This window comes from Toxotes jaculatrix, chromosome 14, assembly GCF_017976425.1.
Source record: "Toxotes jaculatrix isolate fToxJac2 chromosome 14, fToxJac2.pri, whole genome shotgun sequence".
In the NCBI taxonomy this organism is placed as follows: Eukaryota; Metazoa; Chordata; class Actinopteri; family Toxotidae; genus Toxotes; species Toxotes jaculatrix.
The window spans coordinates 3,555,389-3,580,414 of record NC_054407.1 but is presented as its reverse complement, the minus strand read 5'-3'; the positions used below and the strand labels follow the sequence as shown (position 1 = coordinate 3,580,414).

The following is a 25,026-nucleotide window of genomic DNA, read 5'->3' as shown; positions in this document are numbered from 1 at the left end:
AGCGCTCAGAAGACAGAGCAAGACAGGACACAAGCTGACGAAGAGACACAGGGAGAAAGAGAGAGAGAACAAGACAAGAAGAAGAGAGTAAAGGGGGAAAAAAGACGAAGAGTAAAGCAAAAGTTGTGTCTTGGCTGGGAATCCATCCAGGAGGCTGCAGAGACTTCAGTTTGTGTCTGAGTGAATGGACAGAACCAGTGTGACTGGAAGTCGACTGGGAGGACAGACTGGTGTTCCAGCCACAGTGAGCAGACTGCCAAATACCATGGCTGACAACGTGAATGAGGAGTCAGACTATAACCCGGGGAAAGATGAGCTGGACTGGGGTTACGAAGAAGGTAGGTTGGTCTTCATCAGCACGTGAGGGGATGCTGGGAAAAAGGTCAGCTGGTATAAAACGCTGAGGGTTCATACGGGTGTGAAAGGTGTCTGAACCCAAGACTTCAAGCAGTTTGAGTGGTCTTCACCTACTGTCTCAGTCCGTTCATTGTTTAAGTGGAGTTTTACAGTGTTGACACATGATACAGAGCCTGGTTTTCTGCTGGCACGCTGTAAACAGTGACTGCCAAAACAAAAACTTAGCTGGACACTCAAGTAATTGTCTAGATGCAGATCACTGTAACTCAGAGCTTTTAAATGTGCTGATTTAAACATGTTGCCAAAATCAAGACATATAAAAATGTGATGGATAATGACATGAATGAATCCATTTGACAATGACAGTTCAAAGAACTTGATCTGTTATGGAATTAAAGGAGTATTCCAGCAATTTAGTACTGTACTGATGAAAAGCTTATGGTCTGGGTTCAGAGAAGTTCTTAGTTGAAGTCAGGGATCCATCATGATCATGGTGCTAATGATTCCACATTGTTAAGGTTATGTAACAATCATGGTCATGTTTAAACACTGACTGCTGATCAGAAACAGGAAATGTTTTAGTTAAATGTTAACAAACTCACCTGACACCCTCCTTTGCTCCAGTCGTAATTACAATGGCCGCTAGAGGGCTTTGTCAGTTTAACATAAACAAATCCCCTGAAACAAGGATTTCAACAAATGGAAAATGAATTCAACTTTTATTTATGGAACCACTGGTGCCTGAAACAGCTGCTAGCACTTTGCTCCTGTAGTAGACCCTTCCTTCCATGTCTCTCAGTCTCCATACTCCTACAGAGCAGGCTTCCTGTACTTACTTAATACTTAGCTTACCTGCCCATCAGTACTCTGATAGGCAGGTAAGCTAATCTTTGTGTGTGAAATTGGTGGACTGCCCCTTTAACTCACGATGAAGTCAACCCATTTTTGGGCTAAACAAGATAATTGTGAAACCTGACACCATCCAGCAGTTGTGGGCAGATTCACCTGCAGCTGATTGATTTTTTTGCTTCAATGAAATTGTTCCACAGAAGAAAAACTCTTTCTCATCTTCTTCAGTCTGCTTTGCACAGACTAATTTCAAACACTTACATTGGTTTCTGATACATTTTGCATTGTGCCAGACATTCACTGACATATGAGAAGAACATTACACTGGTTGTTCCAGCTGTGATATGATGTGACTTGTGATGTTTTAAGCTCATTTGGTTTGTATTATCTCACTCTGTCTTCCTTTTATTGCTGCCTTTACTGAGCACTGAGGGATGTACTGTGATGTTGAGCTGTAAAATTCTTTCTGTAAGTATATTAAATACTGTGTAAGGGCTTGTATGCATAACACAGACGCTAATGTCTGGTTTGCAAATACCACCAGTGTCCTGTGGAAACCTAGTCGACCAATCAGAGGAAAAGGTTGCTTGGTGCTACAAATATATAAACAATAAATTTAAAATTTTGACATTTTTAAAATTTGTTTTCATTTTTTATTTTTTTTATTTTTATTGGTTGCTCCTGTCACATCTGCAGGAAAGATTTGGGGGGATGTGTGATCAGACTCTCTGCAGGACACTCGTGATATTAGTTCTAAATTAAAGTCCATTCTAATTAGTTCTTTATTGGAACGGACTTTAATAAAAGAACTAGTTTGTATGTTGTTTCCTCACAATGTGACAAACAACATACAAACTGAAAGCTTTAACTACAATGCCAAAAATAATTTATGACTCCTCAGACCTTATAGACTATTTGTGAAAAAAAATAAGCCCACAGCAACAGGGGAGTGCTGTTGGAGAACGTTTAAATTGTATAAGCATTACAGCTTTTGGGTGAAATGTTATGAATGTGTCCATCCACTGTGGATGACCCCTGACTGACATACTGTCTATGAACAGACGTGTGCTGCACGAAAGAGTGCAGGAAAACAAACAAACAAACACACACACGCCCGACTGGTCAGGCGTCTACGGCAAAAATGTAAATGAGTTCAAAATAATCTCCTGCTGACATTATTGTGTAACTAAACATTCCTGAGAAGTTCTACTGACCATGAGACACACAAGCAGGACCAAGGTAACAATCTGTCAGTCAGCTGCATGGGGTTGATGTGACCATGGGGAGAGCAGTGCAAAAATTCTTCTCAGCGTCCCTCAATCTGTCTGCTGCCTGCTTCACTGGTTTAAAAATCCACTTCATGTCCTCTCTATACTCAAGGATTGCAGCGCTGCCTTTTTCTAAACATGGCTCCAGTGTTAATGGTCATTTTGTGAATAATATATTGTGATAAATAATCATAAAAATGACCATTAACACTGGTCCTGACCACTGCATTGTTTTGGTGCTCTGTACCAACCAACAAAAGAGGTATGGCAGGGGTCCCAGGACCAGCAGCCACCAAAAAGCTGGAACATCAAGTTAAAAAAAGTGACTGGTGAAGAACACCAGAGGAGGAGACTTAGGAAAGCAACGAGTGAGACTATGACAGAACAGAGCCTGTGGACAAAATGATTATTGACCATCTGCTGTATGTGTGAGATGGCGATGCTAGTATAGACTCAAAGCATCGGGCTGAAAACAACAACAACACTCTGAAGTTTTAAATTATTATTATTATTTCTACACTTCAAGCTACATGAGTGAGTTGACATGGACAACACAATGCTGGCACAGGAGTACGATCTTTCAGTTACATATTTAATGGCTTACATGCTATTGTCCCAAATACTGAGAATCTAAGTGAAAACTGGAACTCCCACCAGGTTCTGTCCCAGGAGTAAAAAAAACAAAAAACAAAACTTCAATCCAATTGACATTTATAACAATGCTTGTAAAAATCCAGCCTTGGAATGGAGCCTTTCCCAACAGGCAACATTTCTACATCTATCTATGTGAGGACATTCATCGGCATGCATTCCCTAGCCCCTGACCCTAACTTGATTCTAACCTGTGCCACAAAACCAAGTCTGAACCCTCAAACAGCTCTTTGTTGGTGTGACAGGCAGTGACCAGCCAAAATGTCCACAGTTTCTCAAAATGTCCTCACTCCAATGGTTTAAAACTCAAACTGGTCTTCACACTGTATGGCCATACAAGTACACACACACACATACAGAATGTTGAACAGCCTTTTATGTGTATTGTAGCTGCAGTGAACACTTGCTGCCTTTAGTAAATTGTTGTCATGGCTTTAGTTGCTGGGGAAAGAGGGAATGTGATGACCCCTCACCCCTCACCCTTCTTCTCAGCCACTATGGAGTGAATAGTCAGTCAGTGTGTTGTGTCTGTCAGTGCTGTTGTTGCAGCAGAAAGGCGTACTGTGAGGGGCTGAGCTGATGTTCTTGGAGGGATGTGGGTGCACTTGGCTTTCCTGAACATGATACTCACCAAATGTGTTCGTTTCCTCCTTTTAAAGACTCGCTGGGTTCCACACATCAAACAATGTCCTCATTGTACAGTTGTACAGAGGGACTGCGGTCAGCAAAAAGCTGAAATGAATCTAGACCAGTGTGTACCTTTGGGCGCACTTAGTATCACTTTCGCTTCTCTGTGCCACTGCAAACTACCTTCTTTTTCGCTGTTGTTTGATCCAAAATGAAGACATTATGTCTCTTACAAAGACACATGCTTGCAATGATTCTTCAAATGTTCTGGCCCAGTTAGGCTGACAGGCTGACCCTCTTTCTCTCATGTGTTTTTAAGAGCTTTAAACTTTTACCTTCTCTTCTCCCTCTTTCTGTCCCTCTACCCAACCTGAAACAGTTCACGTGTCCTTCTGAAAACCACTGTTATTCTACAGTATCTACACACACACACACACACACAGGAACTGGCCTCAATATAAATTTGTTCCTTGAGAAGAAGAAGGTTGAGGTCAATGCAGTCACTGACTGAAAAACATCATCTGTAAGTCCTGATCTTCATCATGTTAAAATCCTTCTTCCAAGGTCAGGAACTGGAATGAACTTCAATACTGTAACATTTATACCACATTAAGCTTAAATATACAAACACCAGGCATATTCAGCCAAAATAAATTTCACTTTTATTGTTGTTCTTCTCCAGTATTTGTGTCTTACTTAGTTAGATAAGAAAGAAGATAGCGGTTAATACAGCGTAGTCACAGACACCGGAGCCTTGCTTTGCTACCAACTAACAATTTAAACAATTCATGTGTGTATTTAATGTGAGATACTAAATGAGACATTGTGGTTTAACAAGAATGTCAGGGACCAAGCAGGAAGGCTGAAGGACACCAGGTGTGGAAGACAAAAAAAAAAAAGAAATGTTTTTTTTTTTTTTTCACAACTTAGCTGTGGTTAAAAAGTCACAAAGGAAAATGCAAAACTGGAAAAACTGGACCAAAAAAACAATTTCAAAGCAAGGGCTCATTCCCTTAAACTGAGGTTAACTACACAAATGACAACTTAAAGACTGAACTAAACACAACTTCCCTAACTACTGAGACAAAAGGACAGGTATGAGGTTAGCCTTATTGGACAGACAGGGGTTAGGAATACTCATTTAGCTTAACTCCACAAATTCACCTTAATACAAAAGAAAGCTTTTGATTTGTACTGAGGTTTATTGTAAATTACAGTAAAATGAATCTTTTTGAGGTTTGGACTGATGATCAGATAAAACAAAAGGTGTCACTTTGAGCTCTGGGTGATCGTAATGAGTGTAATGCAGTAATGCATGCTTAATAATGATCTATTGATATATGTTGTGGTTAAGGCAACACACGGCTGCACACTACATTCATCATTTAAACACAGATGGAGATGCTCATTAAAGGTACAGACATACATGTAATGTATGCTTTGTGTGTGTGTGTGTTTGTGCCTGCTTTCTCTCGCAGGTGTAGAGTGGGGACTCCATTTCCCAGCAGCCAACGGGGAGTACCAGTCTCCAATTAACCTAAACTCCAGGGAGGCCCAGTACGACCCGTCCCTCCTAGATGTCGGCTTATCGCCGAACTACGTGGTGTGTCGAGACTGTGAGGTCATCAACGACGGACACACTGTGCGCATCATCCTCAAGTCCAAGTCAGGTGACTACATGACAACATGTTTAGTTTTTGCTGTTAGTCACTGAGGTTTAGTGGTGAGTGAGTGACATGTGCATGCATTTGAATCAAGAAGTACTACTAAACATGTAAACATGACTCCCTCACTTTCACTTTTACCCTGACTTCTTCGATCTGCCCCCTCCTTCCTGCGTGTGCCCACAATGCTCTGGGTTTCCTGTGCTGTTGCCAGTGGTTACTGGGGGTCCACTGCCAAGTGATCATGAGTATGAGCTTCATGAGGTACGATTCCACTGGGGCAAAGAGAACCAGAGAGGATCAGAGCATACTGTCAACTTCAAGGCTTTCCCCATGGAGGTAGAGAGAGCAAGCACGCGCACACACACACACACACACACACACACACACACACACACACAAACAAGGCCATGACCATGACGAGGGGGGGGTGCACTTTCAAACCAGACCAACAGCTTCCACAAGACTAAAGAAATACAGTGTTTGTATTTAGACTTCGGGCACCATCAAATGCCCTTCAGCAGCTGTAACATCGCAGCTTGTTGAGTCCTTGAACACAAAAGCTGTTTTTTGTTTTCTAACACTTTTAACATCAGGACCTGTCTGATAAGACTGAAAACAAATTGTACATTCAAATTATTTCCACAGGTTCAGCGTGTCTGTGTGTGTTTCTACAGAACCTGCAGACCAGGTTGTGTGTCTGTACAGTGATGGTCTGACAGAGGAACAAATCAAAGCCCAATTAATGTCAATTAACTTAGTGTGTGAGGCCAGCTGTGCTGAAAGAAATACAGCAGGTCAATGCTTTGAGTAAGCTTATTCTTTTTGTTTTATGAGAGTTAGATGAGAAGATTAATGCCACTTTCATGTCTGTGCATGTGGTACAGAGCTGGAAGGAGGCGATTCAGGTAGTGAAGCATAAAGACTGGAAATATGGCCAAACAGGTAGTTCAAAAAGAAACACAGTCTAAAACCCATCTCCACTGGTTTATTTTGTCTGGTAAAGTTATGAGTTTATGTGCAGCTCACACTCAAGTATATTTCATGTTTCGGAGATGAGAGCTGCTCCAGCAAAATTAGACCTGGGGTCCTGGGTTCTTTCCTTATGCTAAGCAGGCTAAGCCCTTCGTACCTTCCTTCGTAAAAGCCAAAACAGCCACACCAGCACACTGACTTTGATGATGATCGATGCATCTTTTGTTGAGATTGTTTGTGAAGGTAAATTGTTCTATATAAAGTTTCTCTCCAGTGAAAATCTCAAATCACTGCCCTGTGGGAAGTCTGTGGGAAAACTACTGACCTTGAGGCAGAGATCACTGTTAACGAGAACAGATCTGTGGTCTGGTCTGAGACTTCCTGGTTTCAGGGCAGAGGTTTTGCACTCTTCTCTCCCCTTTCACACCAACTTGACATTAGAGCCCGACACAGAAAACCCTCCGTCACCACCAGCTGGAGGTTTCTCGCACTCTTACTCACTGCTGCTCTCGACACCTGTTCACAACAATGGCCTCTCAAATACGAGTTGTTTTGTGTTGTCTCTCTGTGCAGCTCCATCTGATTCACTGGAACAGCACTCTGTTTAACACTTTGGAGGACGCTCTGGGGAAGAAGAATGGAGTCCTCATCATAGCTCTTTTTGTGCAGGTAAACATCCACTGCGTCAAGACATACATAGCAAGACTTCATGGACAGCCAGTCATGAATCCAGCTGACATTTGGTGAGAGACAGGGTACACCCTGATCCAGTCCATCACAGGACTGACATATAGAGACAACCATTCACACCCACATTCACACCTATGGACAATTTAGAGTCACCAGTTATCTAATCTGCATGTGTTTGGACTGTGGGAGGAAGCTGGAGAACCTGGAGTGAACCCACACAGGCATAGGGAGAACATACAGACTCTGCACAGAAAAGCTATTTTCTGCCATGAGCATCTGTTCACACACATTTTTTACTGTAAAAAAACACACAAACAAAAAAAAAAAACTAATTTGTGGCAGTGCACTACAAGTAAAGTGGTGTCAGATGTGCATTCAGTCAGTTTAAGAGTGAGTGGCTCTCTGGTTTCTGTTTTCTTTATCTTGTGGAAACATGTATACACTGGTGTGTCTGGGTGATCCAACATACCATCCCACAGTCACACTAGTCCACTGAACAACAGGTTGCTGTAACACACCAGCATAATGCAGCAAAGGCAGAGAAGAAGGAGGCTACACGCTAGCTGTACTAGCTGTTTTAGGAGGGCGGGCAGGCACTCGACACCTTCCTGCCAGACCTGCACAGAGTAAAATAAACACCTCACACAGTTCAAATAAAAAATGAAAATATACAAAAAAAAAAGATTCTTATATATGACACAAAAATAGTTGTATGGATCACAGGAACATCCATATGAAAGTGTGTGGATGTGTTTTCTCGTTCATGTCCCGCATTTTTCAAAGCACTGACATTTTCAGCCTGTCAGTGGCCTCAAAGAGTTTTTCCTTCCTGGGATTGTAAGAGTTGTTATTCCAAATAAGTGAGCAGGTTCATTCCAGATTAGTTTGAACCATCCTGTGCAATAACATGAGTGTGACACGAGCTGGAAAACACCTCTGAAATTCCCAGATTCCTCTGCTTTGTGACTTCCCCAGAGGAATGATCCTCACATCCTCCCTGTGAGGAAAACTCCTAAAACTGTGGCAACCTTTCATTTATGTCATTTGAATGAAACCAATTAAACTAAAAGAGAATAAGGCTGGTCGTGCCAGCTGAGGAAAACACACCCAGTGAAAAAATAGTGGTAACATTCTGATTCTAGGTTCACCCCAGGAAGCTCTGACCTCCTGAGAACCTCAGTCTTAACACGTCAAAGTCGTGCTGCTTTTGACAGCCTCTTTAGTTTCGGCTTCCTGTTTACTTCCTGTAAAAATACAAAAGATATGAACTAAAATCTACTGAGTTCCTATCAGACAGTCACTGAAAACAATGTCTTAATCAAAATGTGTTTTTGTCAGATTGGTAAGGAGCATCTGGGTCTGAAGGCCATCACTGAAGTTCTACAGGACCTGCAGTACAAGGTGAGAGGGGAACCTGAAGGGATCACACAGATTAGGAGATAGTCTGTTGCATCACACGAGGATGAACAACAGATGTTATATGAATAATCACACTGTTAAACCAGATACAAGCTGACAATAATCACTGTTGTGCTGCTGTATTTTCATCAGGGGAAGAGCAAAATAATCCTGTGCTTCAACCCCAACACACTGTTACCTGGTGAGTTAGAAAACAATTTGATATCAAATACACAGCGAACATAAATCCTGTTGGTCTCTGTGAAGATGGTCGGAGACGTGCACATTAAAACTTTATTAACCTTATAAACTTTAATATTCTGACCACTTCAGAAGGCTGAGCTGTGGGATGGCAATCAATGAATGAATCAACAGGTCAAATTCTTCATCCATTTGTTAGTGATTGTTCATCATGTAGTTACAGCACTTTGTTTTATTTTTATTTTTTTCAGAAAAATGTAATGCTTTTTAAATGAAATGTTTAATCTTCCCACAGACCCGTTACTGAGAGACTACTGGGTGTATGAAGGATCTCTGACCACACCACCTTGCAGTGAAAATGTGACCTGGATCCTCTACCGCTACCCTCTGACCATCTCCCAGCTGCAGGTAAAACATAAATATAAAACATGTTAGGAACGTTTCAACCAGTCTGCTCGTTAAACATCGACAGGGTTACTGCTATTCTGTTCCCACCTTATCAATATATTTATATTAACAATAGATTAAATGACTACATGCAAAGTGACAGGGGTTGCTCATAGTGACTGATAGAACAGAGAATTATCTCAGACCTGTGCAGTTTGCCTCACACTGACAGAGTGTTTTAGTGAAAGTCTGAGAAACTGACTGTACACAACCTGTCCAACAACGAATGTGAGACAAGGTTAATGAGTAGCTGGAAAACATAGCGGAGTATTTAGCAGCTGAAGAGTCAGGCTGCTTTCTTTCTTTCTTTGGTGAGTGTGGAGGCCAAAGCAGGGATAAAAGGAGAGCGAACTGGACTTACTTTCATCAGGTGGACTGGCAGATGAGGCCAACTGAATGCTAATGTTGCTCTGTGTGTGCTGGATCTGTGAATAAGCATCTGCTTGTTGTCATTCTCACCATATGAACTTTACAAGGTGATGATGTGTCAGTGTTTTGTACAGTTTGTTTCACTGTAACTAAAAAAAAACTATCAAATCTATTTACCAATCAGTCTTTAGTGAAGAATATTGTAATTGTAAGAATAGTAATCATCCACATCCTGCAGCTGCTTCACAATAAAAGCATGGTTTATTAGTGAAAGTGAATCAAAAACCACTGAAAATTGCTGAAATGCCAAAACAATTCAAAACCCATGAATGAAACCATCGTTAACATGGTAAGTTAAGTTTGGGTGAGGTGTCCGAAAAGTCACAAATGCTGCTGGACATGCTGTATGCCTGTAAGCCTCAGGTCTCTCACTTGTTCTGAGTTTCAGAACAAGCTATCACATTTCAGATGTTTGCACTGAGCAGTAAAAGTGTTTGGTCAAGGATCATAAATGCTAATTACTAACCAGAGCAACAGTAAGGTCATCAACCAAAGTAGAAGGTACATTTCCTGCAGAAAATGTGTGCGAATGCTGAAATAACCTGCAAAGCAGAGCTGGAAAGGGCAGAAATCTGAAGTACACTGCCTCAAAAAGCTAAATGTTCCAGCTCATGCTTTTAAAAAGCTGGCAGCTGAAATGAGTTGGGGCTAATTGCATTAGCTAAAAAAAAAGCTGGAAAACCTGTAAAAGAAAATACTGCCCAAACTGGAAACAGACACAAAATTCTGAAAGAAGAAAAGCTTTATACTAAGATCAGACAGATGAACTGCATTGCTAAACACCATAGAAACTAAAATGCAGTGCCCTGAAGAGCTGAGCACTGAAATGTATTGTCTGAGAAGAAGGAAGCTGAACAGCAATGCACCCCTGAGACAAAATGCATTGATTATGAGCATGTTCACAGATGAAAGAAGAGAACAACACAGTGAGATAAGCTGAAGTTCAAGCGTTGTCAGCCCTGGAAGGTGCTGACGGCTCGGGAGTTTACTGAAAGTTCCTGAAGTATCAGTGTAAACTCTGACAGGAGAGTGATACTGAATAAAATGTGTAACACAGAATTTAAATCACTGCCAGAGTTCAGTGTCAAGGAAAGAGAGAGAGATGAAAAGAGCTACAGAGTGACATAAGCATGTCACATTGACACAGTGTCAATTGAAGTAGAAGATGTTAAGATGCAAAGTATAACTTGAAGTTAAAGTGGACAAATAAAATTAATTAATAGTTGTGAAGGACAGAGAGAAACAACTGGTGGATAATTTAACATTAATCCACCAATCGGAAGGCAGAACATACTGAAGGTGTCATCAGCCAATCAGAATTACCTGTGTGTAAACTGTATGTAGTATATAAAAGACTGATTATTTATTGTAGCTGCAGATTCTGTGAGTAGAGGTGTAGCCCTCTAAGAGCCAGTGGGGCCCTCAGCTAAGAGGGTAATGACTACACTCATAGAATATGGAGTTACAATGAATAACTAACACTGTACTCGGTGTAGGCTTCGCCCTCTAAGAGCTGTTTCTTTCGGGATAAAGGTGAAGCTTGATGTGGTAGTGCCCCACCAGACCACCAGAGTCCACAGGCACTAAATGCACCCATTCACCCTAACCTGTGCTCTCTGGCATTTACCCCAGGACAGGAAGCGTTTACACCCACTGCCAATCAATGAGCCAATCCCATTGCCTCTAATAGATTTAAACTTTAATTCAACCTTTGCCCGACTCGTGGCTGTCTTCAGGCAGGTTGTTCTGAAGGATGATGACAGTAATCCTCTGACATTTACCTCGGTCTTTCATCCATGCTGTCCTCTGGCCTGCTGACCCTTTGAAATGCTAACAGAGAGAAAGACGGCCTCAGGCCATGTCCATACTCTGTTAACACCGTTAACCTGATGTTAGTTTAAAAAACTGAATCGACTGATTGCCTTAAAAAATATAAGTGATTGATAGTAAATTGAATTAGTTTGAGTGAAACTGAAGTAAACTCTGAAGAGACGGGAAGTAACGTTTTAAGTTCACTACAGAAAAAGCTGAATTATTTGTACTTAAAATATTTAAGTTAAGGAAATTCAAAATGTGTCTTTACTAATAAAAGCTCAATACAAAAATGACTTAGCAGCAATAAAACAACACACTGTTGTTCACATATACAAAACATTCAATGAACCGTATCTGGCCACTGACCTTGAATTACAGAATAAGGATGAATAACAGCAGTAACTGAGGATCTTTTCTGCCGATGATTCAGTTACATTCATTTCAAAACTTCTCAACAACCACACTTTATTTCTTTCTATCTTTTGCCAATCACCGCTAAGCATGTCGGTATGTTCAGATTTGACTCATTGAGCGATGTGTTGATTCGATTGTTGCCTTCATGAGCTGTGTGTCAAAGCCTCTGCTGCAGCTCTGACTGCTGACCATCTTGATAAGCAGGTCCGATCAGCGGCCACACAACACTAACTTCCTGTTGTTGTTAGATCAGCGACACCTTTCCCTTTCACTTCAGGCGGCGTCTTTGTCTCCTGTCTCTCTGTCTGCATCAGCTCAGAGTAGAAAATAATGACAACACAATAACTACAATACTTCGAACATCACAGACAGACAACAGTGTGTACTGTTTCCGTGACCCTGTACTTATTTATGAGTATTGCAGGAGCTTGTTTTCTGTGCAGCATGTTTCAGCCGTGCTCAGTGTACACAGAAGAAGTGCTTTAAAGCAGCAGGCCCTGCATACCTCAAACATCCGGCTATTATTGAATGCTAAAAGACCCAGACTGTGTGTGTGTGTGTGTGTGTGTGTGTGTGTGTGTGTGTGTGTGTGTGTGTGTGTGTGTGTGTGTGTGTGTGTGTGTGTCATACAACAGTTGCTATGCCTGCAAGGTTTGCACTTGGACAGTGGGCTATAAATCTTTCATCACTAAGCCAATAGCATGACAGGCGGCACAGGCAGTGCTGTCATGTTTGTTTTGGCTGATGTAACCAGCCGTTGCACTGTTCATGTGTGTAGAAGTGATAGTAGCTGCTGTGGCCAGATGAAATTTTGGATTTTTTTCTGTTTTAATCTCTGTGTTCACTGAGTTTCCACAGCTATGAAACTGTTCAGCTGTCTTCAGATGATCATATTTCGTTCCCACACTGTCATTATATCATTATCAGGCCTCTCCAGCCTGGTTCCTCTTACTCAGCACTGAAAGCTTTATCACCTGAGCATTTAACAGCCTGAGGACACTATGAACGTAGAACAAAAGTTTGAAGTCACGTGGACTACTTTTATTATGTATCTATAGAGAACCAAAGGAAAAAAGCAATATGTTTAAACCACCATGTTGTCTTTTCATGCAAGGACCAATCTGTATAAAAAGAACACTGTAAAACGTTTGGTCATTGGTCCAGGGATATCAGCACTGACCTGTTTAAAGGTCTGACAGCTTTGGTGAAGCGTGTGCGGCCTTGAGATGTGGAGCTTTTGAAATGAAACCCGTTCCACTTCTGTCTCTGCAGATCGAGGAGTTTCGGAGGCTGCGCTCCCACGTGAAGGGGGCTGAGCTGCCCGAAGGGATTGATGGTATGCTGGGGGACAACTTCCGTCCCACGCAGCCACTCAGTGACCGGACGGTTCGTGCTGCCTTCCAGTGACTCTCGCTTGCCCCTTCCATCTCAGAGAAACAAAGGGACCTACAGATACAAGCACAGAAGGTAACAGTTACAGATTGAGATACAGGGCAAATTAATATTCAGTCTGGGTCATTTTGTCTCCACCTGATGAATATAGGTCCAAGATTCACTCTCTTTAAGCTCTGTTTTCTTTTGTTTTTTTTGGTCACTGTTTTAAATATTTCAGCTTTTCAACTGGAAACAGGTGACAGCATTGATAAGAGCAGTGAATGTGAATCAGTAGTGTTAATATACACTACTGATACAATACAGTAATACAACCCAAAACAATAACCTGAGGATGGTGAAGTTCTCCATACAGCTGCACAGTTGTGTGACAATTATCTGTGGGTTTGTCATTTTGAGTGACACCTTTCATTTTACACACAGCCATGTAATCTGTTGTTGATTTAAAAAAAATGTGCAGCTTTAATTATTTAGCATCTACAGCAAAGATAATTAATATAATTGCACCAGTACAAAAACATTTTCTTTACATATCACCACATATCACCCTGTTCTTTGTATTTTTAGTTAGTTCAGCACATTTGCTCACAAGGGACAGACTTTTAATGGAAGTAGGCTTTCCCTCAGGTATTTGGGTTCTCTGAAACCAGAGTATAATGGATCAAGCCCTGGAAGAACTAACCCACTTCATTTATTAATCTGGGCCTCGGCTATATACAGCACGCAGTGTATGGAGGGACGCCTGATTTAGCTCAGCAGCACTGCAGCAGGAAGACACGGGAGGAACTGTTTTAGCTCAGAGGGGACAACAAAGTTATAAAAAGACAAATAAGACTTTTATACTCAGTCCTGGCTGTGACTCTTTGACTCAGTGAAGGAACAAAACCCAAGACAAGTTCAGAATTTTTGGGGGGAAATAAAATGTTTGTGGGTTTTTGTTTCTCAGTCTTTCTCTACAATTACAGAGGAAATTACACAACTGTTTTTAAGAGTGCGCCTCTCATGATGAGTAAACTGGACCTCATGTGAAGTCAGTGGAGTTCCCCTTCACACAAATGACCTCTGTGTTGACAAGATCTGCAGAATTATTGCAGGTTTTACAATGTCAGCTGTAGAGGAAAGATCTTGTGAGTTATGTTTAGTGTGCTGGTTTTATTTGAAATTCATTGTTACACTTAAATTAATTGTTTGTGACGTCTCAACGTCAAGCTATGAACTCCCCAAACAGCGTTTACCCTCTGTCTCTTCACGAAGTGCAGGCGGATATAGTTTTCATAACTGTGATGACTCCAAATTGCCAAAGAAGGTCTGAACTGACTGGACAGAAAGATGAGAGTGACTGAAAGAAAAGACTAAAGAGGAAAAAGAGAGTGAAACGAAGAAGTGTGTTGAGAGGAGGGAGGTAGAGGGGCACTGTGGTGAAGGGAGGTGAGAGTGCCAAAGGGATGAAAAAGGAGGAGACGGAGAAAGGGCAGGAGAACAGAGAGCAGGAGAACAGAGGAGCATTGTTTATACTGTAAACGGATCCTGATCTGGTCCCACCAGGACAAACCCACCTGAGACGAGAGCTGAGAAACAAGACGCATGATACAAGAGGAGCAGAGAGCAGAGGGAGCTGGGTGGAGGTCAGACAGAAAACAGGCATGAAAGAAGTGTAAGGGTGACATTTAGTATTAGATCAAAGTCAGCTGGTGCATACAGAACAGGTACATGAAACTGAAAAATCTTCAACCACATGAAAGAAGGTTGGCAGTGTTTCATAGAAAACCTGGTTCCTTCTACCTGCATGAATCTGCTGGGACCTGCATACATGGGAATAGGAAAAATAAAGTGTCCTGAAAAGCCTGTCTTGCAACCTTGTTTTTCCATCTTCCAAAGGAAAAAAATCTTTTTTCTATGTAAATAGTAGGCATCTCCTCAGTGAGCTGGTCCCTGTTCTTCAAATGAAGCTGAATCTTTAGTCCTTTGAAGCTGCCTTAATCCCAAAACAGTATTTATGTCAACTCATTCTTATATATTTTCATGCCCTAACAATAATGCCATATTAATTCAACTTCCAGCTCAGATTTCATGTCATTTCCACACACATATTCAGGTCAGACATATGGGGTGTCACAATTGGTGTATGGAGCACAGGAAGGAGGACTCAAGGAGGCAGGCATGGGGTCAAGCTAAGAGGCAGACAGGCAGGTACGGCACGGCTAGCAGTGCAGTTAAAGCTAAAAACAGACAATAAATAAATTCAATTAGAACGATACAGATATGGAAGTGATATCTCTCCTTACATGCTAATCGCTGCAGGGATCTACATAGAAGTTACATGCCCTGGGTGCGTCACATTAAAATTTTACATATAATTAACATAAAACATGTTGATGTAACATTAGATGGAAAATCACAGTTGAAGTCCACTTCAGCAGCCACCTTGTGGTGCCAACCAGCATAGCAGTGATTGGCGGCCCCCTGAGAACCCTACAGTGTGATTTGTAATCAGCTGCTGATGGCGTATACTGAGGGAAAATTTGGAGAATGTTTAAAGGCATCAAAAATTGAATACTGCCCAACACTGATGAGGACTTAGGGTGGATTGAGGAGCGGCTTTTAATGGGTCCTTTTGGAATGTAAGTAGATATATAGATATTTTTAATCTATACTGCACATTTGATATGTTTACTGTCAGCTCAAAGGAATAATTCTAATCATTCTTCAGTGAAAGAGTGCATGACATATTACTCCTACACTAACAAAGGATTAATGTGGGACAGAATTTCAGCTCATTTTCAGCCCAGTTCATCTCATTTAATAGATTTTACATGGCACTGCACATGGACGAGTCATCATCCTTTACAGAGCAGCATGAACATGTTTCTCTGAAGTCACTCTGTTGCAGTTGAACCTTTTCCAATCTGAGGTTAGCTGCAAATCTGTAAAACGTACAAATGCAACACACCGTGCTCAATACAGCTCTCTCTCCTCTCAGTGTTCCCCCTCTCTCTGAAGTTTCACTCAGCTGCAGAGCACATCTGGTCTCTCCGTTTCTTTCCTGGTCCTCTGATCCATATATCTTTCTTTACAGGGCAGAAGAAAGACGAGGTTTGAAGAGAGGAATGGAAATAGAAGGAGGGAGGGGAACTTGATGTGGTTGTAGATCAGCTGCAGGCTGAAGGTGGACAAAGAAACCATTGATAGCTCAACTTCACTTCATGTGCTTTTGTTTGTCTGTGTCTGTCTGTCTGTCTGTCTGTCTGTGTGTGTCTGTGTGTGTGTAGGTGTGTTGTTCTTCATTTTCTGCACAGCCTCTGTCTCTCTCATTCTCACTGGATGTGTTTTTGTGAGTTTAACATCTTCAGTGTGTTACCATGTTACTGTGCATTGTATGTGTGTGTGCATGTGTCCTGATTAGATGATAGGAGGCTTTATGACCAGACCGTCTCTACTGTCAAAACAAGAGGAAACACAAACCACAGATGTACCTCTACACACACACACACACACACACACACACACACACACACATATGCTGACGAATGAGTGAGTTTTACAGCAGTGAACTCAGACATTATAAAGTCTTTGTTTCATACCCTGTGGACCATAATTATGAGCAGAAAACCATCACGCCAGCCTCCTAGTTGTTGGTACATTGTGGGAACTTCTCACTGGAAGCTCCCACTCAATGAAAAGAACGTCTCAACAAATGTGGGAAAATGGTTGCAAAGCCACCATCACACATCTTGTGTCTTCTCTTGTATCCATTATTGTTCTCTGTGTTGCTTGCTTGTTCATCACTGTCACTGTGTTGACAGTCAAATCCAAACTGTCTCGGAAACTTTGGACATTTCATATCTTGTGGTCATTAAGCATAAGTTCTCCTGTTGACTCCTGACTCCTGACATTTTTCCCTTCAAACTTAGTTAAGATACAAACAGCATGTTGACAACATCAACATATATATTTATAGTGGCTTCATCCTTTTGGACCCTTAGGTGAGGTTCACTCGTTTGTATTTCCTTTTTAAAAGAATAATATAGAGAATTCTTTTTTCAAAATGTTGAGCTTCAGCAGCTTTATCACAAAGTTATCAGCGTTTCTGCATCAGCCATCAGTGGAACACTACTCTCACCACTCCCTTCAGATTGTTTTGGGGGACAGGGAGGACTACAGGCACTGCTATGGTGTGTGTGTGTTTGTGTGTGTATGTATGTGTGTGTGTTAGTACTGTGTCTGACAAACTGAGCTGAAATAAACTGAAAACTGATGACTGTTACTGTAAAGCACCAATAAACTACAACACTGACTTACCAAGCCTCTGAATTTAAATGGTGTTTTTGTTTCTGCACTAAATCAAAGGTAAAGTAACCTGACTTCCTTCAACACCAGCCAGTACTGGGATTAAAGGACGAAGGTATTCAAATTTTTTTTTTTTTTTTTTTTACTGTCATTTTTTTTTGCTGTCCATATATCCTTACATATCTTATTCCATGGCTACAGAGCTCCACTGTTGTCCAAAAACAAATAAAAACATGACTGGGTGACATGTTCCTTTGTTACCTTAAACACACGCAGGAGTAGTAGTTTATTTTGATTCAGTCACACACACACACACACACACGCACACACACACTGTCCGGCTGCCCCAAAGCACTCACCACAACACCAAATGTGTTTTAATCCACAGCTGAAAATAGTCCCTAACAAGTGCAACAATTATTAACAATTTATTTTATTTTATTTATTTTTTTAAATTACATTTCACACACACACACACACACTGAGGAAGTCACAGTTTTGAGAGACAGACTAACACACTGTTGGCCTTTTCATTGAATTACTTGACAAAGGAAAATACGTAACGACACTGTCCTGATCCCTGAGTAAATATGGAGGATCAGCTGATTTGAATACAGTACGTGTTCTGTTCAGTATAGAAAACAAACGCACCTCAGGCTTCTTCAAACATCTGAAGCCAAATTCTGGTAGATTTATCAAGGTGTGGTTGTTTGGTGTCAGGGCGACTCAAGCTGATACTCTGTTTGATCTACTGGGACAAAGTCACTGTTGGTGTCAGATGTCCTCTGCTCCGTTACAGTCCACAGACAGCTTCACTCAGGCGTCACACAGATGCACACAGATCTCAGCACTTCACTCGAAAGTTTGATTTGCTTGTGTTTGATGCTTCAGAATTTTTTAGGCTCTCTTTGGATCCAAACCCCATCAGGATAAAAAAAAAAAATGATGTGATTGTGATTGTTAGTGCAGGATCACATCCCCACAGGCCTTGTTGTTTCCCGGGGGCATCTTTCTCCTTTGTACTGTGGAACAATTCCAGCTAATTTCCTCCCTAAACCCCCCAAACCCTAAATCCTCTAAGCTTCCATATCATCAGTTTGAAGTAATAGTACTGCTTCCTCAATGTCATAACTGTAGTGGTTTATTTGATCTGATTGGTTTAAAGACATTAAAGTTTTGGTAGTTATACTAAACATATTTCACACATGTGGCTTTATTTCAAACATATATTTTATTGAACTGACCTCCTACACCAAAACTCTCAGCTTATATCTCCATCCTCTTCACTGTGGTTTCATGAATTCAACTTGTAACGTTCTGGAGAAACAGTGTGCTGCCCTCAGCTGTTAGAAACCAGCCATTACAGAAGCCCAAAGGAAATGTTGTCCTGTCACTGATAATCACTGCTATACCCAGTCTTACAAACCCAGATTCAGATACTTTTGTTGTAGAGGTAGCTGGTTGTGTTATAAACCTTTTCCACCCACAAACAGATGTTGAATCACTTAGTGAAGGGGCTAATAGATGTTTTTTTTTTAGATACTGGGGCCCTCAGGGAGAGCTGATGTAGACCAGAATGCTTTGTTGAATGGGGTCCATATCTTGAGGGATTGGACATCTATGGGATGTGTACATGTACAGTGCTTTGCAAATTTATTAGACCACCTATCATAAAGATGAGACAACATTAATATTTTAGAAATCTTTCAAAAACTTGTTTAAAACTAAAAGTGTTATTATTTGGCAAATAACAAACAGAAACTACTAAACTTTTCTACACATAATAACTGAAAAAAAAAAATCAGCATGACATTCAACCACTAAAACTATTTTTTTTTTGTTCAGGAATGCTGTAAAATCCCTATAATTTGACATCTTAATCAAGAAATAATAATGTGCTTTACTATTTTTATTAGTTTTTTTGTTAAACAGTAAATCTGAAAATTAATGGATGATTATAATAATTATATTTTAGATTAAATATATAATTTTGGTTAAAGAGCTTCTACATACTGGTGTATTAACCATTACAGAAATATAAGAAATGATTTTGGTCATTAATTTAAGGCAGCTGTGGCATAAACCTTACATTGAGTGGTGGTCTATTAAATTTATTAAGCACTGTACCTGTGGGTAAAGGTTGCAGGGTGGAGCCCACTGAACAATGTGAACTCAAGATGTTATATTCTTGTCGTGGATGAGAATCCAGGGTAATCTTTCCTGAATGTTACAGGCCCAGTAATATTGGGTCAGGTGTGGAGAACTTGGTCCCCCACAGTATTTTAGGGAGTTATATCACAGCTTTTCTGAGCCACACAGGCAACTCCAAATTAAAGAGGAAATCAGTCTGTCAAAGTCTGTGATTAGTTTTTTCCTCAGGAGGATGGAGATGTGCTGAGCAGAAGAATAAGAAAACCAGCATTTTAATCAGGCCCAGCTGACCGGCCATCTGGACCATCTTTTGAGGATTGTGTTGTGTCCTTCAACAAGGGAAATACTAATGACGGGAGAAGGATGAAGAGAACAACACACAGCCTTCACCTTCAAAAAACAGACATATTTCCAAGTGTGAACACACTCAGTAGTCTCAGGTTTATCAGTTATCAGTACTAGTGCATCTTTTCCACTTCTCATTTTAACTCAGTTATCCACCTGTGGGATGTGCCGTAGGACTTCGGTGCATTGTGGACTGGGCGGGAGTCACCCCTGTGACCTGGACCTGGACCCAGATAAGCGACAGATGATGACATGACATGAACTCAGTTATCACACAACGTCTAGATCAGGGGTGGGCAAACTGTTCCACAGAGGGCCGGTGTGGCTGCAGGTTTTTGTTCCAACCAATGAAGAGCACACAGTGTGACCAATCAACTGTCTGAAGACTGAGATCAGTTGATTAAATGATTCAAGTCTGGTGTGCTGCTGCTTGGTTGGAACAAAAACCTGCAGCCACACCGGCCCTTTGTGGAACAGTTTGCCCACCCCTGGGCTAGATCATGAGATACATTTGAAGTTATTTTTGACATCATATAAATTAGGCTCTTACAGGAACAAATTAAGCTCTTGAACCTTACAGGACACATAAATGGAACAGTGATTGACAGTGACTGGTCTTAAATGCCAGTGATGGCAGCTACACAGTGGGACATGAGGTCTCCAGCAGCTGGGTTACACATCATCTCAGATGGTCACAAAGTGCCTGTAGATCCAAGACATTATCAACAAATCAGTGAGCAGTGAAGCTGCACAGACGAAGGTCTGTATCATCCATCTGTATTCCTCTTTTTGGTGTCACTGGCTGCATGGTCTCAACAGCGACCAGTACTAATAAACATCTACAGCGAAAAAATAAGATCACATGACTGTGACTTCACATGAGATGAATTATTTTTGTGTAAAAATAAACTACTCTTCTCTGTCACACACTCAGTCTTGTGAAAAGTTTGAGAAAATTTGAGGTGAATGTGTCATCCAGAAATCTGATGACAAAAATCCATTGATGGCCGTTCGCTGGAACTCTTTCTGGATATTTCTGGATATTGAATTCAATACTATATAAAACTCTTCACCAAAAACATCCAGAATTTTTAAGACTTTTGCACACAGAGATAGTGTGTATGCACAGAGGTTACTGGGCCAGTGCATAATAATCTGAACCATGAAACAAGATTTCTACTGAAACCAAAATTATGCTGGACAGAAAGACAATATTCCCATTGTACCCTACAGAGGCAGGATTTGCAAATAATAAATTGGAAGAGGAAAGTGAGGAGGAAAAAGTTACTGTGCATGAAAACACATCCAGCTGTGCAGCTTAAGGTTGAGCCTGGGTCCACACCCCAGACGTGGAGGTGGTGGAGAAGAGTGGGCGTCCACACACCTCATTGCAATTTCCCTCCATCTGAACACATCTATAAATCCCTGATGAACAGACTTCCTCCCCTCGGCTCTGAGGGCGGTTCAGACAGGGAGCAGACTTGTGATAGGCCAGCACCCTTCCTAAAGGTTTGGGGGTGCCCCAAAGCTAATTTAAGACCAGGTGCTGACTGTAAACATGATGAGGTGACAATAAAAATATACACGGTGGCCCACAGCTGGCACAAAAACCCAGCTGTGTGGTGACGACCACAGGCCTGTTGTTTTTCACATGTGGCAGGGACCATAGTCTATGAAGACCTGCTACTGCTCCTTACTCCAATCCATTTCCCCTGAACACAACTCCTGTCTGCTTCATCTCTGGGCCAGGGAGAGAGATGTGGACATTTACCAGACAGACAGAGTCATGAAGGACACTTTGGCCAGGTGGTGATGTAAACAGGAGAGTTAAACAAATGAGTTAAACAACTCATTTAAAGCTCATGATGTAATTTAATAAGCCTCAACTTTGACCTTAATGTAGCTGACCCTCACCTCTGAAAGGTCAGAGGTCAGAGGTAAGGGTCCACCACATAAAGCAGCCTTTCAATTCTTGCTTGAGATTCAGTTTCTTGCTCGGGGACATGTCGGCAGCACCTCTGGTCCTCTGTCCCTGTGATCCTGAACAGCCGGTCTGTATTAAACAAAACCTCAACACAGGTGAGACTCCTCAAGATTTTTCATTTGCACTGCTGTTGATTTCTACACTGTATGTGGCTGCCTTACAGTTTATAGTACAGTAGAGTAAGTGTCTCTTGATAGCAGATGCAAACTGCAGCAAATGTCCATCTCACCAAAGCATGACGTCTTTGCATTTGAGACTTTAATTTTTACATATATGTAATGTATTTCCAAAGACACATCAGAATGGTTTGAGAGGTTGAGCGGAAACTGGTGAACGCTCCTCATCCTACTGTTTTTATTTTTTATTACCCTGAAGGAGCTAGATGAGGGGAGCAGGGAGCTGCAGGAGGAGCACCTCCAGAAAATACTGGATAAGTTGGACAGGGTGGTGGAGGCTGAGGGAGCAGGCAGACACCAGGAGCTGGCATGGATGACATGGACTTTGATACAATAGATTGCCACTGACACTACACTCTTCCACCACTAGGTGTCTCTGTAAGACTGTGAACAGTAGAAACAGACGGCTGTAAAGAGGTATGAAGAGTGTGACACAGGTAGTGTGGTAGTGACTCCAGTGAGCTAGAAACCAAACCTGACTCTGTCCAAACTAAAATCCACATACCAGCACCTCTAAGAGGGTCTTTACAGGTGATGTTAATGTTGTCATTTTGTTCATTTGATCAAATGACCAGTACTGACACTTTTTGTTCATTCTGGTATTCTGGACCAGCAGTCCTCATTAGGACCATGGTCCTTATGAGGTAAAACACCATTTTCGACTTGTTATCATTCTTTAATTTGTTATAATAATTAGAATATTTTTTTCTCCTCTGTTTTTTCACCTCCCCCACAATGATTTGTTGTTGCTTCTCTTTGGATTGAACTGCCAGCCTTCTGATCATAAGCCTGATTTTGTCCCAGCAGGTTTCAGTGAATGTTTATTCCACTCAGAGGTACCTTACCTTTTGTGCCATTGAGCCATGCAGATTTTTTTTTTTTTTTTTTTTAGGTTTTATTTCCCCAGGGCTTGCCACCCCAAAGCAGCGGAGGCAAATGGTTACTGTGGATAATCCACAGACCTCACCGTCAGCCCTTTTTTATTGGTACTACTGTGTAACAAAAATACAGCCACTATAAAAACTGCTGTCAGTGGGTCATCCAGAGTAACAGGGACATGGAGATGTTGTTGATCTCAGACACAGACATCTCAAAACCCAAACAGATAAAAACCAAAACCAGTGACCAATGAGCTGGTCCTTTAGTATGTTGCAGGACAGTACATGTCTCATATAGAGTCAGATTTTTTTTAACCTGCATGTTCTTATTTTAGATAACACACACACAAGCACACACATGCCTGCTCGATCTCCTCGTGTGAGAAAATATAAAGCTCCAGATACAAAGAAAGAGGGTAGAAGAGTGAGAGGGGGACAAAGAGAAAGAAGCCATTTTTTTCTCCTCGTTTCTTTGGGCAGATGTGTAGTGGAGTAGTATTCAACCTGCGTATGGCCTCTCAGTGTGTTTTAACACAAGGAAGAAAAGGGTTGGACGACAAAGAAAGCAAAAGGTTTGGGGTGATGAAAATATGCATGAAATGACAGTTGCTGAAAAAAATCAGGCTAAAGCACTGATGTGATGTGCTTTTTTGTTTTGTTTGGGGGTTTTTTTGTGTCTGAGGAGCCCATTTGAAACAGATCAGGTTAGGAGACCTCTGGGAAAAACACAACAACAGCTTGATGCACATTTTTCCACAGTGACTGTTAAAATAATGATAGTAACAGCTTGGTGTAATGACACTAGAAAATGGGATTTCATTTCTTTCATTTCAAATATTATAGCTGGCATGGAGCAATAGTCACATGTAGGATGAGGCCTCCAGCCCACATGTTGACTAAGACGAGACATTGCAGAGGTGCCGGAGGATCATGTGACTGTGTCTGTTTTTATCTCAGGGTTCATCCTGTGCTCAGACACAATGAGAATGAAAATATGGACAAACTCTCCCAAAGGTGTTCAGCTGTGTTGAAATCTGGAGACCACAGTGGCCACAGCATATGATTCACTCATCAAACGGTTCAGTGAGCCCTCGTGTCCTGTGGATGGAGACACTGTGATCCTGGAGGAGACCCCTCCCATCAGGACAGACATGTTTCATCACATGGTTAAAGGTGATCACTGACAAAGCATGAAATCAGAGGTCAGGTGATCACACAGATTGTAAACAAGCCAAGATTTTATTACCATTGCACATCATCTGTACATCCACAGGCACATTTATGCAGAATGAACACAGATTTTTTATTTTTTTTGAAACCTGTGTTTTCTTATTCTGTTTTAACAGAGTCTCTGTATCCTCTTGTGCTAAGGCCAGTTAAAAACAAAGCATTTGGTCTTTGCATATAGAACGGGGAAATGAGATCCAATCACAAGTGTCCACTGGAGACGCACGTGGAGACGCATTTTAATGCCAGGAATGAACTTACGTACTTAGAGATGTTGACCAGTGACCAGATCACCCAAGACGCACAGGAACTGTACCCAGTAATCTGAACCAGCTGTCCTCCCTCCATGATTACTGGGCTGCCACTAAAGATCAGATGTCGCTTAATTTCCTCCATGTAAACCCTGATAAAACAGAAATTCTTTAAATTGGACCTGGTAACTTTATTTGATTATTAGTCCCTTTCACTCAAAACTACCACCAAGAATCTTGGTACCACCTTAAACAGTATGTGACTTCTTCTTCCTGCTGCTTCAGCTGCATAGGTGATCGCTCCTTCACTGTTTTAGCCCCAGCCCTCTGGAAGCACCTTCTCCTTTCTATCAGATTTGCTGAATCTTTATGCAGTTTTAGGAGGCTTCTAAAAACCCATCTTTATAGGTGAGCTGAGGATGTTGCAGGTTTAATTATCCTCAGTCATGTGTATTGTAATCTTATTTCTGCGGACATTTGTGGTATACCCAAAGAAAATGTGGTGATACATCTGTCAGCTGTTTATTCTGAACATGAATACATGCATGTA

General features: G+C 41.3%; 1 protein-coding gene across 1 annotated transcript; it reads left to right on the top strand.

Annotated features, from left to right (window-relative positions):
- Positions 1-17,479, top strand: ca8 (carbonic anhydrase VIII). The gene is made up of 9 exons (XM_041056116.1): positions 1-338; positions 5,231-5,422; positions 5,631-5,755; positions 6,965-7,060; positions 8,420-8,482; positions 8,633-8,681; positions 8,976-9,088; positions 13,058-13,252; positions 16,254-17,479. The coding sequence occupies exons 1-8, from the start codon at positions 185-187 to the stop codon at positions 13,190-13,192; spliced, it is 927 nt and encodes a 308-aa protein (XP_040912050.1). The 5' UTR covers positions 1-184; the 3' UTR covers positions 13,193-13,252; positions 16,254-17,479.
- The last annotated feature ends 7,547 nt before the right edge of the window (positions 17,480-25,026 follow it).